This window comes from Hippocampus bargibanti, linkage group LG04 (assembly GCF_051943395.1).
Source record: "Hippocampus bargibanti isolate YZ-2025 linkage group LG04, ASM5194339v1, whole genome shotgun sequence".
In the NCBI taxonomy this organism is placed as follows: domain Eukaryota; kingdom Metazoa; phylum Chordata; class Actinopteri; order Syngnathiformes; family Syngnathidae; genus Hippocampus; species Hippocampus bargibanti.
In genome coordinates, this window is record NC_142737.1 from 32,070,043 (window position 1) to 32,084,498 (window position 14,456).

Consider the following 14,456-nt stretch of genomic DNA (forward strand, 5'->3'; position numbering starts at 1 on the left):
TGTTAGCTTCTTTTGAATCTTTCTTCTAGTTTGAGGTTCTGTGCATCTATTTTGGAAAATGACATGCAATTGCACGACTTTGTAACGCTTGCGAAAGTCCGGAAGAAAGAAGCAGGCTTCTGATTGGCTGCCGTGCCGAGTATGCAAATTTCAACTGCAGGTAGTCTATGTTTGTGTGCTCGGCGACGGTACACGTGTTTTGTTAGCGCGTGAAGGCGAGAGCGTCAGTGAGGAGTTTGTTGAGCGCGCGGTCAGGACAAACCATCTATGATTTGGCGGAATTTAACACAAGTAGGTATTATTGAGCTTGAATATTTCGTTGTGTAATAATATGTTTTGAATGTTGAAAGTGATTCCATTTTTCAATAAATGTTGATTTCTTTGCCCCTTCGATGGAAACTTAAAAACAGACGCAATCTTGATAAATCACAGTGCATATGTAATTTTAATCTATTTCCATTTCCTCCTCCAAGTATCTGCGAAATAGTTTGTAAATGCCATATCTTGCATATTCCTTGAGACAAATTTATTAACTGATCAGGGATATTTTTCACATTTGAAAGACAGTTAATAAATTGGGTTGTAGTGTTTTTACTGTGCTATGAGGTTTGTACATACTACATTTAAAGGACAACCGGCACCATTTTTTGTTTTTGTTTCCCACTGACATCAGAAAAACGTTTTATAGCATCTAAAATACCCAAATCAGGCAGGCTGATATTTTTAGTTAAATGAAAAACACCAATAAAAATGACTTCAAAATGAATCCGGAAATGGCCAGTTTCAGAAGGTTGCTCGAGAATCAAAACAATGGCTTCAGATTCGGAGAAGATGTTTTCTTGTTCTTGTTCTTCTGAAGAGGAAAGCATAAATGTTTGCAATTGATTCTAGGAGTCCTCCCATATCAATTCGAGCCGTCAATGACAGCAATGTAGCACCCAGAAAAAGCAGAAGATTGCGCCCAAGCTCCGTTGGAAATGGGCTGATTTGTCAGCTGGGAATTTGTGTCAACGAATATCAAATAGTTGTCTTGGTGCAACACACAACGATTCACCATGGCGTTATTTATGTGTTTTCCTTCTAATTTCGCCATCAACACGGATTAACACGAAGTTTTCAGACTAAACAAAGTACCCAAAATGCATTGTATGTCGCTTTCTCGGTCAGGGCGGTCCAAACGTGACGTCACATGGGGATCGTCATCAACTCGAAAACAAGACTTCATATATTCAGCGCAAGTCTTAAAACGTAAACTATAGCTATATGCTGTGGAATCTTTGTAAAATACGCTCAGTCGAAGTCATTTGAAGTGATTTTATAAATTATGGACATAACTTGTTCGGAGTATTTCCGGCCCAAACACTCCCTCCAAATGCTCCTGGCCCGGCCCCTCTGTCAAATTTTAGAACCCAATGCGGCCCGCGAGTCAAAAAGTTTGCCCACCCCTGATCTAACCATAGAAAATCCCAAAAATACGCTCGTTAGATTTTCCACAACGGACACTTTGACTACTGTCATTTCACACCATCTTTGAACGCAGCACGATTGTCGCCGACGATACATCTCGCGATATTTGATAACGTCCAGTAACGAAACATCGCGATGTCTCTGCGTGTCAGGTCGTCGGCAAACAAAAATGGCCTCACGCTTTTCGTCCATGTGCTTCGCGTGAGCCGAAACGAATCGTCAGTGGAATCATTCGGATGTTTTTGTAATTTTCATTTTATTTGAGAAAAGGGGAGAAGGTTTAAGCGTCCCGGTGAACTGAAAGACAACATGCAACACGACGACGTGAGTAAACTAAAACGAAAGTTAGCATCGCGCTAAAAGCGTACACGATACTCGACGTGTTTTTGCTCATTCCAACTCTTTTTTTTTTTTGTGTATACTGATGACTTGGAGTTGTAATAGCGACGTTTCGTGTGATGTTGACGTTATTGTTGCAAATGTCTCATAACGCGTCACCCTAACGGTTGTGTTTTCCGACCGTGCAGGTGATTTGGGACATTATCGGCAACCGGCAGTTCTGTTCGTACAAAGTCAAGTAAGTTTGATGCAAATGTGTCACAAAACGATCGGGTATATGCTCATAAGATGTCAGTTTGAACACTTTGAATCCGTGTGCTTTCTAACCTCCCCTCGCAGGACTAAAACTCAAACTTTCTGTCGCAATGAGTTCAACATCACCGGCATGTGTAATCGCTCGTCGTGCCCGCTGGCCAACAGTCAATACGCCACCATCCGCGAGGAGAGAGGTGCGCATGCGCATTAGCCGCAATCTGAGACATGGCCGCGTCGTAACGTGAAGACGACAGTGTCCGATAATGTTAAGTTGTTGTTTTGGGATGCAGGCAATTGTTATCTCTACATGAAGTTGATCGAGCGAGCGGCGTTTCCTGCCAAATTGTGGGAGAAGGTAAGCACCACACCGTCCTGTTTCAGGTAGTCCCTTCACACTTCTGATTGAATAGCATATTATGAGTTCCAGTGGCGGTCCGGGCATTTCACACCTCGGCCTTCAGTCCAAGTCCAATCACAGGACGCGTACGTCATGTTCAACGCGAGGCCCTCTAGCTGGCCTTACTGTGCCAACTCGTGATCTGATTGGCTATCGCAACTGTATATCAACTACATGTGCCCGTTCTGTACAGCGCACAGACGCCCTCACTGTTGATTCTGAAGGCGTCGGTTTCATACAGCCTGGCGACACAAACTAGCTGAATTCTGATTGGTTTAAAAAGTCTGACCTAAAACTACAACACTGAAAGGAGCATAACCAAATGGATATAATATAACATCAAGAAAACAGTATGTAGAATAATTATATATATATATATTTAGAAAAAAAAATACTTTTTTAATGAAATTGACTTTTATTATAATTATGATAATGATGTCTGATTATGTTAGGCCAGCAGAGAAGGCCTTGCTGGCCCACCACTAATGAGTTCTAACTCATTCCCTGACAGACTGTGCAAAAATATGTCCACTCCAGTGCCAGAATTTTTATTGTCACTCAAATTGAAGGATCCACAGAATATTGAGTTTTAGGACTTAGGATTTAAAAAATGTTGTGAGAGTCACGCGGTTGATTGTTGGGAAGGGTGGAAAAAAATGGTGCGCGGCGAATGTCAACAACTGTTCCGTTCCGTCCGCACGCAGGTAAAGCTGAGCAAAAACTACGAGAAAGCGCTGGACCAGATCGACGAGAACCTCATCTACTGGCCCCGCTTCATTCGACACAAATGCAAGCAGCGCTTCACCAAGATCACGCAGTACTTGATCCGCATGCGCAAGCTCATCCTCAAGAGGCAGTGAGTACCCCCACCACCCCCATCCCGGTACAGTGATACCTCAGTTTATGAACTTAATTGGTTCCCAGAAAGTGTGTAAGGCGAAAAGTTTGTCTTCCAAACATTTATTTCCCATAAGAAACCATTAAGATGAGAATAATCCGTTTCCAGGTCCCCATAAAAAATAGTTTTCTACTGAATAAGCCTTAAAACTACACAAAATATACCTTATTTTATGTATACTAAATTTACTATTGTATTTTAATTTAAGAAAGAAACTACTGTATAATAAAGTGGTTTTATTGACCTTTGTGATGGCATTTGATGTAGTTAGTTGCCTCTTGATGACATCCGAGGGAAGTTGCTGTGCTTTCTCGGCGATAATACCCTCACTCACACTGTCCCCATGCTAGCTGCTTTTCTTTTATCCAAATCAACACAAGTTTTTCAACCTCTTCTATTGCCTGAGACTGTTGCTTAGACAACACAGAGACACCCTTAGCCACACGTAGCAATGGTCGACTTAGCGTACTTGGACTGGGGAAGTCACACAAACGTAATTTTCTTTTGTGTCCTCTTCGGCTTAACACTAGCCTGTGGTAGGGTCTTTTTGGTGCCATAATAGCAAATGTACTCCACTCGATAACAAACCACGTCTGCACTCCGAAAAGGAGTGTGTGGAAAACGAGTCCGCCAGCCACCGTGTGGTTTGGTTCGTCCGCCGAAAACTAGTTCGTATGCCAAGATTATATTCTCACGAATTTACGTTCCTAAGGTGAAAAGTTTGTTAACTGAAGCGTGCGTAAGCGGAGATATCACTATCTCCAAAGGGAGTCGCAGTCAAGCGGCTTTGCGTTCGATTCCAGTGCCGGTTTGCATCTTCTCCCATAATTTGGTGTTGTGCCCCTATAAACTAAATCAAAGTGCTGGTGGAAAACCTCGAATCTAACGATGTCACCCCCGTTTCCAGGAGGAAGCTGGTTCCTTTGAGCCGGAAGGTCGAGCGTCGGGAGAAGCGCAAGGAGGAAAAAGCTCTGATCGCCGCTCAGTTAGACAACGCCATTGAGAAGGAGCTGCTGGAGAGGCTCAAGCAGGGGACGGTACGTCAACGCCGCGCCGGACGCCATTTTCCTGCCGTCTTTTAATAATAATAGATTTCAATTCTAAGCGCCGGACGGTAGTTGAGTGGTTAGCATAATGGCTTCACAGTGTAGAGGTCGCCGGTTCGTGTCCCGGTCCGGCCTCCCTGTGTGGAGTTTGCATGTTCTCCCCGGACCCGCGTGGGTTTTCTCCGGGTCCTCCGGTTTCCTCCCACACCCCAAAAACATGCATGGCAGGCAAATTGACAACTTCAAATTGTCCCTAGGTGTGAGTGTGACTGTTGTTCGTCTTTGTGTGCCCTGCGATTGGCTGGCAACCAATTCAGGGTGTCCCCCGCCTCGTGCCCAAAGACAGCTGAGATAGGCTCCAGCAACCCCCGCGACCCTAATGAGGAATAAGCGGTACGGAAAATGGATGGATGGATTCTAAGCGCCTTTTAAAACTCTCAAGGTCACACTTGACAGTCACAGGATAAGTTTTTCTGTGGGTGAGCAACGGCAGCCACACGCGCCAGCCCGGAAGTAATGATAATAGATTTCATTTATAAATAATAATAGATTTCATTTACAAGTCTCTCAAATAGATAGAGGGTGAGCTAGCTAAGAGATAGCAAATAGATAACTAGCTAGATGGCTATACGCTATATACCTAACAGGAAGTAACTCAAATAGATAGCTAGATGGCTACACAGCTAAGAGGAAGTAACTCAAATAGATAGAAAGCTAGCTAGCTAAGAGATAGCCAATAGATAGCTAGATAGATCAACCTTCAAGTCCCATCTGAAAACCCACCTATTTAAAATTGCATTTTCCGTGTAGCTCTCTTGTTTCCATGTATAATTGTATTTTATTTATTGCATTCTATTTGTGATTGTATTTTTTTATTATTATTGCTTGCCTGTGACTATAAAGTGTCCTTGGGAGCTTTGAAAGGCGCTGAAAATGTAATGTATTATTATTATAGATAGATGGCAATATAGCTAACAGGAAGTAACTCAAATAGATAGAAAGCTAGCTAGCTAAGAGATAGCCAATAGATAACTAGCTAGATAGATAGCTAGATGGCTATACAGATATATAGCTAACAGGGAGTACCTCAAATAGATAGAAAGCTAGCTAGCTAAGAGAGCCAATAGATTGCTAGCTAGATGGCTACAGAGCTATATAGCTAACAGGAAGTAACTCAAATAGAAAGGATAGGTAGCTAGATAGCCATACAGCTATATAGCTAATGGATAGCCACCCAGATAGCTAGCCAGCTAGATAGCTATAGCATTTTTTTTTTGTTATTTTGCCACGACAACAACAAGATATGCTAATCCAAACATTTTTAAAAAGGCTGTGATGTTTTTGGAGTTCGAGGTCGAGGGAAAAAAAGTAATGTTGACATTGCTTGTCCATGTTTAGATAAAAAAAATAAAAATAAAAAAGGCATTTAAAGGATTGGGGAGATGCGTTGCCTGGAAATTGTAGTTTAACGCCGTCTCGCCGCCCTCGAGCAGTACGGCGACATCTACAACTTCCCCATCATGGCCTTTGAGAAAGCCCTGCAGCAGCAGGACGCCGAGAGCGAGGAGGAAAGCGAGGACGAGGAAGTGGAGGAGGAGCGGGATGACGAGGTGAGCGCGGAGATCATGTGAGGGGCCAAAAAAAGCCGGCGGCCGTTTTGAGTTGACATGGCGGATTTCCACGCAGGACGTCGGCAAGAAGGAGTTTGTCGCCGCCGACGACTTGGAGAGCGATCTCAGTGACTTTGAGGTACGGTAAACGCCGCCGCTGTAAAATCCCGCGTTTGACTGACCGTCGCGATTGGTTGCAGGACATGAACAATTTGAGGACGAGCAGCGACGAGGAGGCCGGGGAGCAAAGCGAGGAGGAAATGTCAACCGAGGACGAGGAGACGCAAGCCGAGAAGAGGACGCGGTCGCGCGACAAAGGCAAATCGCCCGCTAAAGGCTCTGCGGCACGCAAGAAGCGAGCGTACGTGGCCATCGAGTACGAACGCGAAACGGAGCAGCCGGCCGCCAAGAACTTCGCCATGTAGGAGGCGCCTGTCAATCAAGCGTAACTGTCACAATCGTCATCGTTGGGCGTCCAAACCTCGCAGGTCGCTCGTCAACAAAGCTAATGTTTGCTAACGCCGCATCGCCTGACAAAAACTTTAGCGGTCATGAGTCCCTTTGTGGTGATTTTTTTTTATTTCACATTTCCGAAAATATCAGAAAACACAATTTCTCAAACGTTTTGGACATTTCGGGGTGCAAATACTGTCCCAATCATCAAATAAATTAAAATCCTTGAGAAATGACAATTCTTTTACGTGACTTCATTCTCTATATCCATTTTTGGCTCCTTTTTTGTTTTGGTGACTAAATAAGCAAGGGGGCAAAATGGCCGCTGACCCAAAACTTTTATTGTCCCAATCATCAAATGAATTAAAATGGACCCTTGAGAAATGACAATTTTTTTTGTGCGACTTCCTCTATATCCATTTTGGGCTTGTTTTTTTGTTTTGGTGACGAAATAAGCAATGGGGAAAAATAGCTCCTGCCCCAAAACCAAAACGGAGAATACAATTCTTTGTGATCATTTTTTTAAAGTTGATTTTGTTCAGCTTTTGGTCGGATTCAACCGGATTGAGACCAAAGTGATTAGTGGTTCATTCAGATTCGATTCAAATACGATGACAAAAGCGGAGCGACGCTAAAACGGCGTCCATTTTGAGTGCATCCAAGTGTCTCCAAGACGCCATCTTTATTATTATAATTTTTAAAGTCAAATGTCATTTATTTTCCACCAAAAGACCAGAAGTGGCGACGCCGTCGATTGATGGGAAAATGCAAACTATCTTAAGCGTGAAATCGACTGGAAACTATGCTAGTTTAGCGTCAGCCAATGCGCAGGCTTCAACGTAGCCGCGATGTTACATCAGCAATGGAACAGGAAGTGAGTTAGCATGTTTTGGGTCGCTCGAAAATCAGGAATTCACAAATAAACCCCAACAATGTCTTTTTTTTAGTGATCATTTTGTTTGTTTTAAAAAGTGTTTTTCATGATCCTTCAAAAATATTTTGGTCCCTAATTGAACCATATTTGACTTGTGAGGAAAAGTTGGTCTGTGAAAATTCCAAAAAAAGGTGGAGGAACCATTAATTGAAGAAGACGGCATTACGGAAATTCCAGATTCTGGTCTGAGATTTGGTAGAATTCCAACTCTTTTGGGGCCGACTCCGAGCCCAAAGGCTGACTGAGGGTCTTCTTGGTCCAAGTCTGGAAACAAAACTCTAGCTTCTATTTGAGAAGAATCGTTCTTGGTGGTGGACTGTCTGTTATTGGCGTGATTCTTTCTAGCCTGGACTGAAGGCGACTTGCTTTCAGATGGACTTGGTCCACCTTGATGGTCTGAGAATGAGATTCCAGGTGAACTTTGGATACAAAATGCATGCGGCTGCTCCCACTCCAGAAGAACCAACGAAACTTGGTGGTTCGACTGGAGCCTTGGTCCAAATCAGCCATTTTTTGACTTCTTTGTGATCTGGACCAAAGGAGACATGGTTAAAGACTGACATTGGTGGCCTGGGAATGAGAGTACACGGGTCCTAAGGAATCATTCTTGGTGGAACGTCTGTATCCTTGTCCTGCATTGCTATTCTTTGGGTTCTTTCTGACTTGGACTGCAGGGGACATGATTGAGGACCTTGGTTGGACCAGTTCTCTGGTCCGGCACTGAGACTCAAGGTCAACTTTGAACTGGAAATGTGTGCAAGTTATTCCAGTCCGGAAGAAATCTTCCTGATGGACTGTCTGTCAGGACCCTTTGACCGAGTTGGATATCATTCCAGACCCATGCTATTCAAGGTGACATTTCCATTCCAGTTCTTTCTGTTGCGGGCTGAAGAAAACCTGGTATCTGACCTTATGTGGTCTCTGTTTTTGGTCTGGAAATGAGAATCTGGTTGACTGAAACTCGGGTAAGATCTTACAGTCCATCTGGAAGAATACTTTTGACCGTCTGGACACTTCGTCTTGACTCTTAAATCTTTTTGACCCGGATTGAAGGTGTTGGACCCTTTGGAGCTCCAAAAATCCACTGTGGTATGGGAATGAGAGTTGAAGTGGACTTTGAACATCCCCAAAAATTGTTTGGAAGCTCTCTCGGTCTAGAAGAAACCAGATGGAGGACAACAGACACACCAGACTTTAGGAGGTTGGGATGACAGAAAGGACCGCTGATGGTTTTGGAGGTTCTGCGCGAGGACATCCTGGAATGTGAAGGGTCCGATTTCACATCCACGTGTGGGGACAACTTTTATTTGGCTTTTGGGGGAATGATGTGACCACACGATGGAAGAAGACCTTCATCGAAATGCATTTCCAGCTCAACGGTTCAGGAATGAGACGTCGGGGGATGGATTCGAGTGAGTTCAGAAACGCCGCCGACCAGGAGAAGCCGGCAAAGCAAAAAAACAAATCAAAACAAAACAGGCATGAGTCCGTCCGTCCTTTGGTCTGTTGGTCGGTTAGCAGCTGCATCCGTCTTTGGGGGGTTGACTGTCGGCGTTGAGTCGCCCCCCTTGCGGCGCCGATGGTTTGTGCTGCACTCCGGACTCGGCGGCGTTCAGGTCCAAGCTGCCGTCCTGGATGTTCTGATAGATACGCTTGGCCGCCTCCAGGAAGGCCTCCTCCACGTTCTCGCCTCTGCGCCACCACAACATCTCGGGTGTGTTTGTGTTGCGTTATCATGTTAGCGAGTGCGCAAATGAGACGAACTACCGTGAGATAGCGTGAATCTAAGTGTGTGTGTGTACGTGTGTGTACATGTGTGTACTCACGTCTTGGCACTGGCTTCCAAGAAGAGCAAACCTGAAACACAAGAAGTCAAAAGAGACCAATCAAGCAGTCGCATAGGTCACACAAGTTCCTGTCTCCTTAGCCACACCCTCAAAGTGCCCCTCCCCTGGTGGTCACAAACTCACCCATTCAAGACAAAATAGGCTCACGCGGCAACATTTAAAGGACAACCGACATCTCCGGACAAGTTGTGTCCATAATTTGTAAAATGGCTTCAAATGACTTTTACTGAGCGTATTTTCATAAGATTCCACCACACTCACGCTGAACATTCAGGAAGTCTTGTTTTTGAGTTGGTGACGAGTCCGTACGTGACATCACTAAAGGACCGCCCCCTGACCGTAAAAAAAGACACATTGTAGCGTCCTTCCATTACGTCAATGTATTTTGCTGTACTGTTTGGTTTGAAAACCTTGTGTTGCACCCAAAAGCCGCCAGAAGAGGGAGTCCAAGCTCCATGGAAGGAATTTATTAGCCTGTGGAAATGGGCTGATTCATTCCTCACAACAGCCGTGGCCATTTTTGGGTGCGACATTCCCCCCCGCCCGTTTGCCTCAAAATGACACGGAATTCTTTAATCGATGGCAATGTATGTATGCTTTCCTCTTCAGAACTATTTGAATCATTCATAACTGGATGTGTAACAAGAAAGCATATTCTCCAAATCTGAAGCCATTGTTTTTATACTCCAGCAATGCAAGACGTCTAATGAATAACTAGTTTTCAAATCTTAAGTCAAGAATAATGACTGTTATTGTGGTTTACATCCAAAAATATGACATTTTGGTTCGGATTTTAGCAAGCATCATGGAATTTCACAAGTTTGATTTGCTTTCGTGGGCCGAAAAAAATGATGTGACGGGCCGGATTTGGCCCGCGGGCCTTGACTTTGACACCTGTGCTTTAAGTCATTTTTATTGGTGTTTTGCATTTGAATAAAAATATACTGCATGTTTTGGGTATTTTATATGCTATAAAACGTTTTTCTGATGTCAGTTAAAAAACAAAAAAGTGACGTTGGTTGCCCTTTAAAGGCTTTTTTTGTTTTTTTTCACGCAGTATATTTTATTCAAATGCAAAACACCAATAAAAATGACTTAAAGTATCAAAAATCTGCAAAAAAATTGAGCTGCGAATTGGGCATTTTCAGAAAGTCTCGCCCCCTTGTTCGTGACGTCACGCCAAGACGTCTTGCATTGCTGGAGAATCAAACCAATGGCTTCAGATTCGGATAATATGCTTTCTTGTTACACATCCAGTTATGAATATGATTCAAATAGTTCTGAAGAGGAAAGCATACACGTTTGCAATCGATTAAAGAATGTATTCCATGTCATTTTGAGGCAAACGGGCAGGGGGGAATGTCTCACCCTAAAAGAGGCAAGAAAATGGCCACGGAGGTGTGATGAATGAATCAGCCCGTTTCGACAGGGTGATAAATTCGTTCCATGGAGCTTGGACTCCTTCTGCTGGCGGCTTTTGGATGTAACATGCGGTTTTAAAAAAAAACAGCACAGCAAAATACATTGACGTGATGGAAAGACGCTACAATGCATCTTTTTTTACGGTCAGGACGCGGTACTTTTCTGACGTCACGTGAGGACTCGTCACCAACTCAAAACTTCCTGAATGTTCAGCGCGAGTCTTAAAACGTAAAATATAGCCATATGCGGTGGAATCTTATTAAAATACGCCCAGTAGAAGTCATTTGAAGCCATTTTACAAATTATGGACACAACTTGTCCGGAGACGTCGGTTGTCCTTTAAATGTCACACAAACGGACACGACAGTTAAAAGTACAGTGGTACCTCAGCTTACAAACGCTTTAGCTCACGAACCTTTCGCCTCACAAACATTAAATTTGCAAGCATATAGTCTTGGCGGATGAACACCGAAACCACACGGTCGAACAGCGCCACGGTGGCTGGCGGACTAGTTTTCGCAATCCCCTTTTTTTTGAGTGCGGATGTGGTTTCTTATCGAGTGTAGTACGTTTGCTATCATGGGACCAAAAAAGACCCCACCACAGGCTAGTGTTAAGCCGAAGAAGACATTAAAGAAAATGACGGTCGAGCAGAAGAAGGAGATCATCGAAAAACACCAACGAGGTGTGCGTTTGTGTGACTTAGCGTCCCAGCACCAATACACTAAGTCCACCATTGCTACATGTGTCTATGGGCGTTTCTGTGTTGTCTAAGCAACGGTCTCAGCCAATAGAAAAATTCTGTTGATTTAGATGAACAAAAAGCAGCTAGCAGGGGACCGTGTGAGTGAGGGTATTATCGCCGAGAAAGCACGGCAACTTCAAGTCATCAACGACCATCACAAAGGTCAATAAAACGGCTTGATTATACAGTACAGTTTATTTGTTGAATGACAATACAATCACTCATTTATTATACATAAAATAAGGTATATTTTGTGTAGTGTTAAGGCTTATTTAGTAGAAAATTATCTTTTATGGGCACCTGGGAACTGATTATTCTCATTTTAATGGTTTCTCGTGGGAAATAAATGTTTGGCAGACAAACTTTTCGCCTTACACACACTTTCTGGGAACTAATTAAGTTTGTAAGCTGAGGTATCACTGTACCACCTTAAAAAAGGTGCTCACCGTTCTCGTCGGCGAACTGTTTGGCTTCTTCGTACGTGACGTCTCTTTGCGCCTCCAGGTCGCCTTTATTGCCGATCAGGATGATCACCTGCGCATATACGGCAACGCATCGGCTTTCAGATAAGCGAGTGCATGTGGGAAACTAAAAAAGGGTCTAGTTGGCCTCACCGTGTTGGGGTTGGTCAGGTTCCTGGCGTCCGTCAACCAGCTGCTGAGATGATTGTAGGTGCTTCTCCTGCACAAACAGTTTCCCTCCTGTCACGTGACCGTCGGCTGGTGATGTCATCACGCGACGCCCGACCCTACCTTGTGATGTCATACACCATGAGGGCCCCGGCGGCCCCCCTGTAGTATGAGCGGGTGACGGCCCTGAAGCGCTCCTGGCCCGCCGTGTCCCAGATCTGCAGTTTCACCTTCTGTCCGTGGACCTCCATGATCCTGGTGCCGAACTCCACGCCGATGGTGTGAGGGCAGTCGGCCATGACTGTGCATGATGAGGGGTCATTTGGTGAGAAAGCGAACCGCCAGCTGGATTTTGGTTCATGATTTGCGGTCTCACGAGATGGCGGATTTTGTTTCTCATAATTTTTGATGGCAATATACAGTGATACCTTAGCTTCCGAACGCTTTAACTCACGAACTTTTCGCTTCACGAACATTATATTCGAGAGCATTAAGTCTTGGCTAACTAACTAGTTTTTGGTGGACGAACCAAACCACACAGCGCCACGGTAGCTTGCGGACTAGTTTTCTTTGAGTGCAGATGTGGTTTGTTATCAAGTGGAGTACTTTTGCTATTATGGGAGTGAAAAAGACCCCACCACAGGCTACTATTAAGCCGAAGAGGACATGATAGAAAATAACAGTCGAGCAGAAGAAGATCATCGAAAAACACCAACCAGGTGTCGGCAGTTTGTGTAACTTAGTGTCCCAGTACCATTACGCTAAGTCGACCATTGCTACCATCCTTAAGAACAAGGAAGCTATTAAGGGTGTTTCTGTGGTGTCTAAGCAACTGTGAACATTTTCTGTTGATATGGATTAATGAAAAGCAGCTAACAGGGGACAGTGTGAGTGAGGGTATTATCGCCCAGAAAGCACGGCAACTTCCCTCGGATATCATCAAGAGGCAACCTGGAAGTTCGTCATCCATTGAAAACTACCATCATAAAGGTAAATAAAACGACCATTATACAGTACAGTTTATTTCTTTGATTACAATACAATAGCACATTCATTATACATAAAATAAGGTACATTATGTGTAGTCTTATTTCCTAGAAAATTATGTTTTATGGGGACTTGGGGATTTCCTATGAGAAATAAATGTTTGGAAGATGAACTTTTCGCCTTACACACACTTTCTGGGAACCAATTAAGTTCGTAAGATGAGGTATCACTGTACTCACAATTCAGGAATATTAAAAAAAAATATTTAAATAGGTTAAAAGGGGATGTCAGCCCCGTGCTCCTCCGCCGCATGCATATTTTTCTTTGAAATAAATTGCTCAGTGCAACCGCAAACGAGCTAAAAGATAGCATTCCGAACAATATTGCATTGATGGAATTTGAGTTGACGGCAAAATCCAAAAACGTCCACATATCACCGTGTTGCTCGATATGAACGCAAGTATCAACGGTTGTTTATCATACATGTGCGCATTCGTAAATAATAATAATAATAATAATAATAATAATGCAAAGGACCTACATTTCTTCTCTGTGAACTGGTGCAGTAGACACGACTTGCCCACGCCCATGTCACCTTGGAGGATAAGAAAAACAGATCCAAATAAGTCACTTTTACAAGAAAAAAAGGCGAAAATAATCCAATCGATGGTGATGGAGGTTGTTGATGGGGTTTGGGCGGCTCACCGATGATGATGTATTTGAAGATGTACGAGTAGTTGTAAGGCGCGGCGGTCATCTGTGGAGAAAATTCGTGACATGAACTAAATATTCTGACGAAACTGAGACTTTTCTTCAATCTTACGTCCGGCATTAAGAGGTCATTTCAAGTGCCAACAAGCTAGGCGGTCTACACTTAGCTGAAGTGTCACCTCCCATATTTCACTTTTATTGCCCGTTGAACACAAATGTACATTTTTAATACAAACAAACCACATAACAGGGTGGTGGTCCTGGGGGAAGCCATTTTAAGCGTCAAGAATAAAAATAAAGCCAAATTCACTAAGCGGCTAGCCGGCTAACAGCTGGAATTCTATGTAGCGAACGGTTAGGAGAGCAAAATTCACAAAGATAAAAACAACCAAGAAATTAAACATCGCACCTTGTTTCAAATCTGTTTCCTTTACCTTCGTGTCCGGATGTTGGTTTTGGGCGTAAAAAGGTGACAAAGCAGCAGCTACTCGGACGGATAATTAGCTCGGTTTGTTCGCTGTCACGAACAAGTCTCTTCCTCCTTTTTCCGTCACACTTCCTATGGGCCCACCAAAACACGTCACGTATCGCGAGACTTCTTACCAGAATCCCGTGACTGCATTTCGTGAACAAATTAGCATTTTTTTTTAATCGAGAGAAACTTGTTTGTGGCCATTTTTTGGCGTATTAGTTGAAATTCCTCCTTGATTGATTGA

The 14,456-nt window shown here is 43.7% G+C and overlaps 2 protein-coding genes across 3 annotated transcripts; one reads left to right on the forward strand and one right to left on the reverse strand.

Moving 5' to 3' along the window:
* The first annotated feature begins 1,599 nt into the window (after positions 1-1,599).
* mak16 (MAK16 homolog (S. cerevisiae)) lies at positions 1,600-6,704 on the forward strand. The gene is made up of 9 exons (XM_088995198.1): positions 1,600-1,791; positions 1,995-2,044; positions 2,146-2,255; positions 2,352-2,416; positions 3,163-3,314; positions 4,264-4,393; positions 5,896-6,012; positions 6,089-6,151; positions 6,213-6,704. Exons 1-9 carry the CDS (start codon positions 1,777-1,779, stop codon positions 6,435-6,437), a joined length of 927 nt encoding a protein of 308 aa, XP_088851324.1. The 5' UTR covers positions 1,600-1,776; the 3' UTR covers positions 6,438-6,704.
* LOC148899736 (ras-related protein Rab-14-like) lies at positions 6,569-14,323 on the reverse strand. Of its 2 annotated transcripts, none has more exons than XM_088995200.1 (8): positions 14,175-14,323; positions 13,735-13,786; positions 13,571-13,624; positions 12,166-12,343; positions 12,028-12,094; positions 11,860-11,947; positions 9,226-9,256; positions 6,569-9,091 (listed from the first exon to the last, which is right to left on the reverse strand). In XM_088995200.1, exons 2-8 carry the CDS (start codon positions 13,784-13,786, stop codon positions 8,914-8,916), a joined length of 648 nt encoding a protein of 215 aa, XP_088851326.1. In that variant the 5' UTR covers positions 14,175-14,323; the 3' UTR covers positions 6,569-8,913. The 2 variants fall into 2 exon arrangements, with proteins under 2 accessions (XP_088851326.1, XP_088851327.1); XM_088995201.1 differs by having other exon boundaries at positions 14,150-14,304.
* Positions 14,324-14,456: the final 133 nt, after the last annotated feature.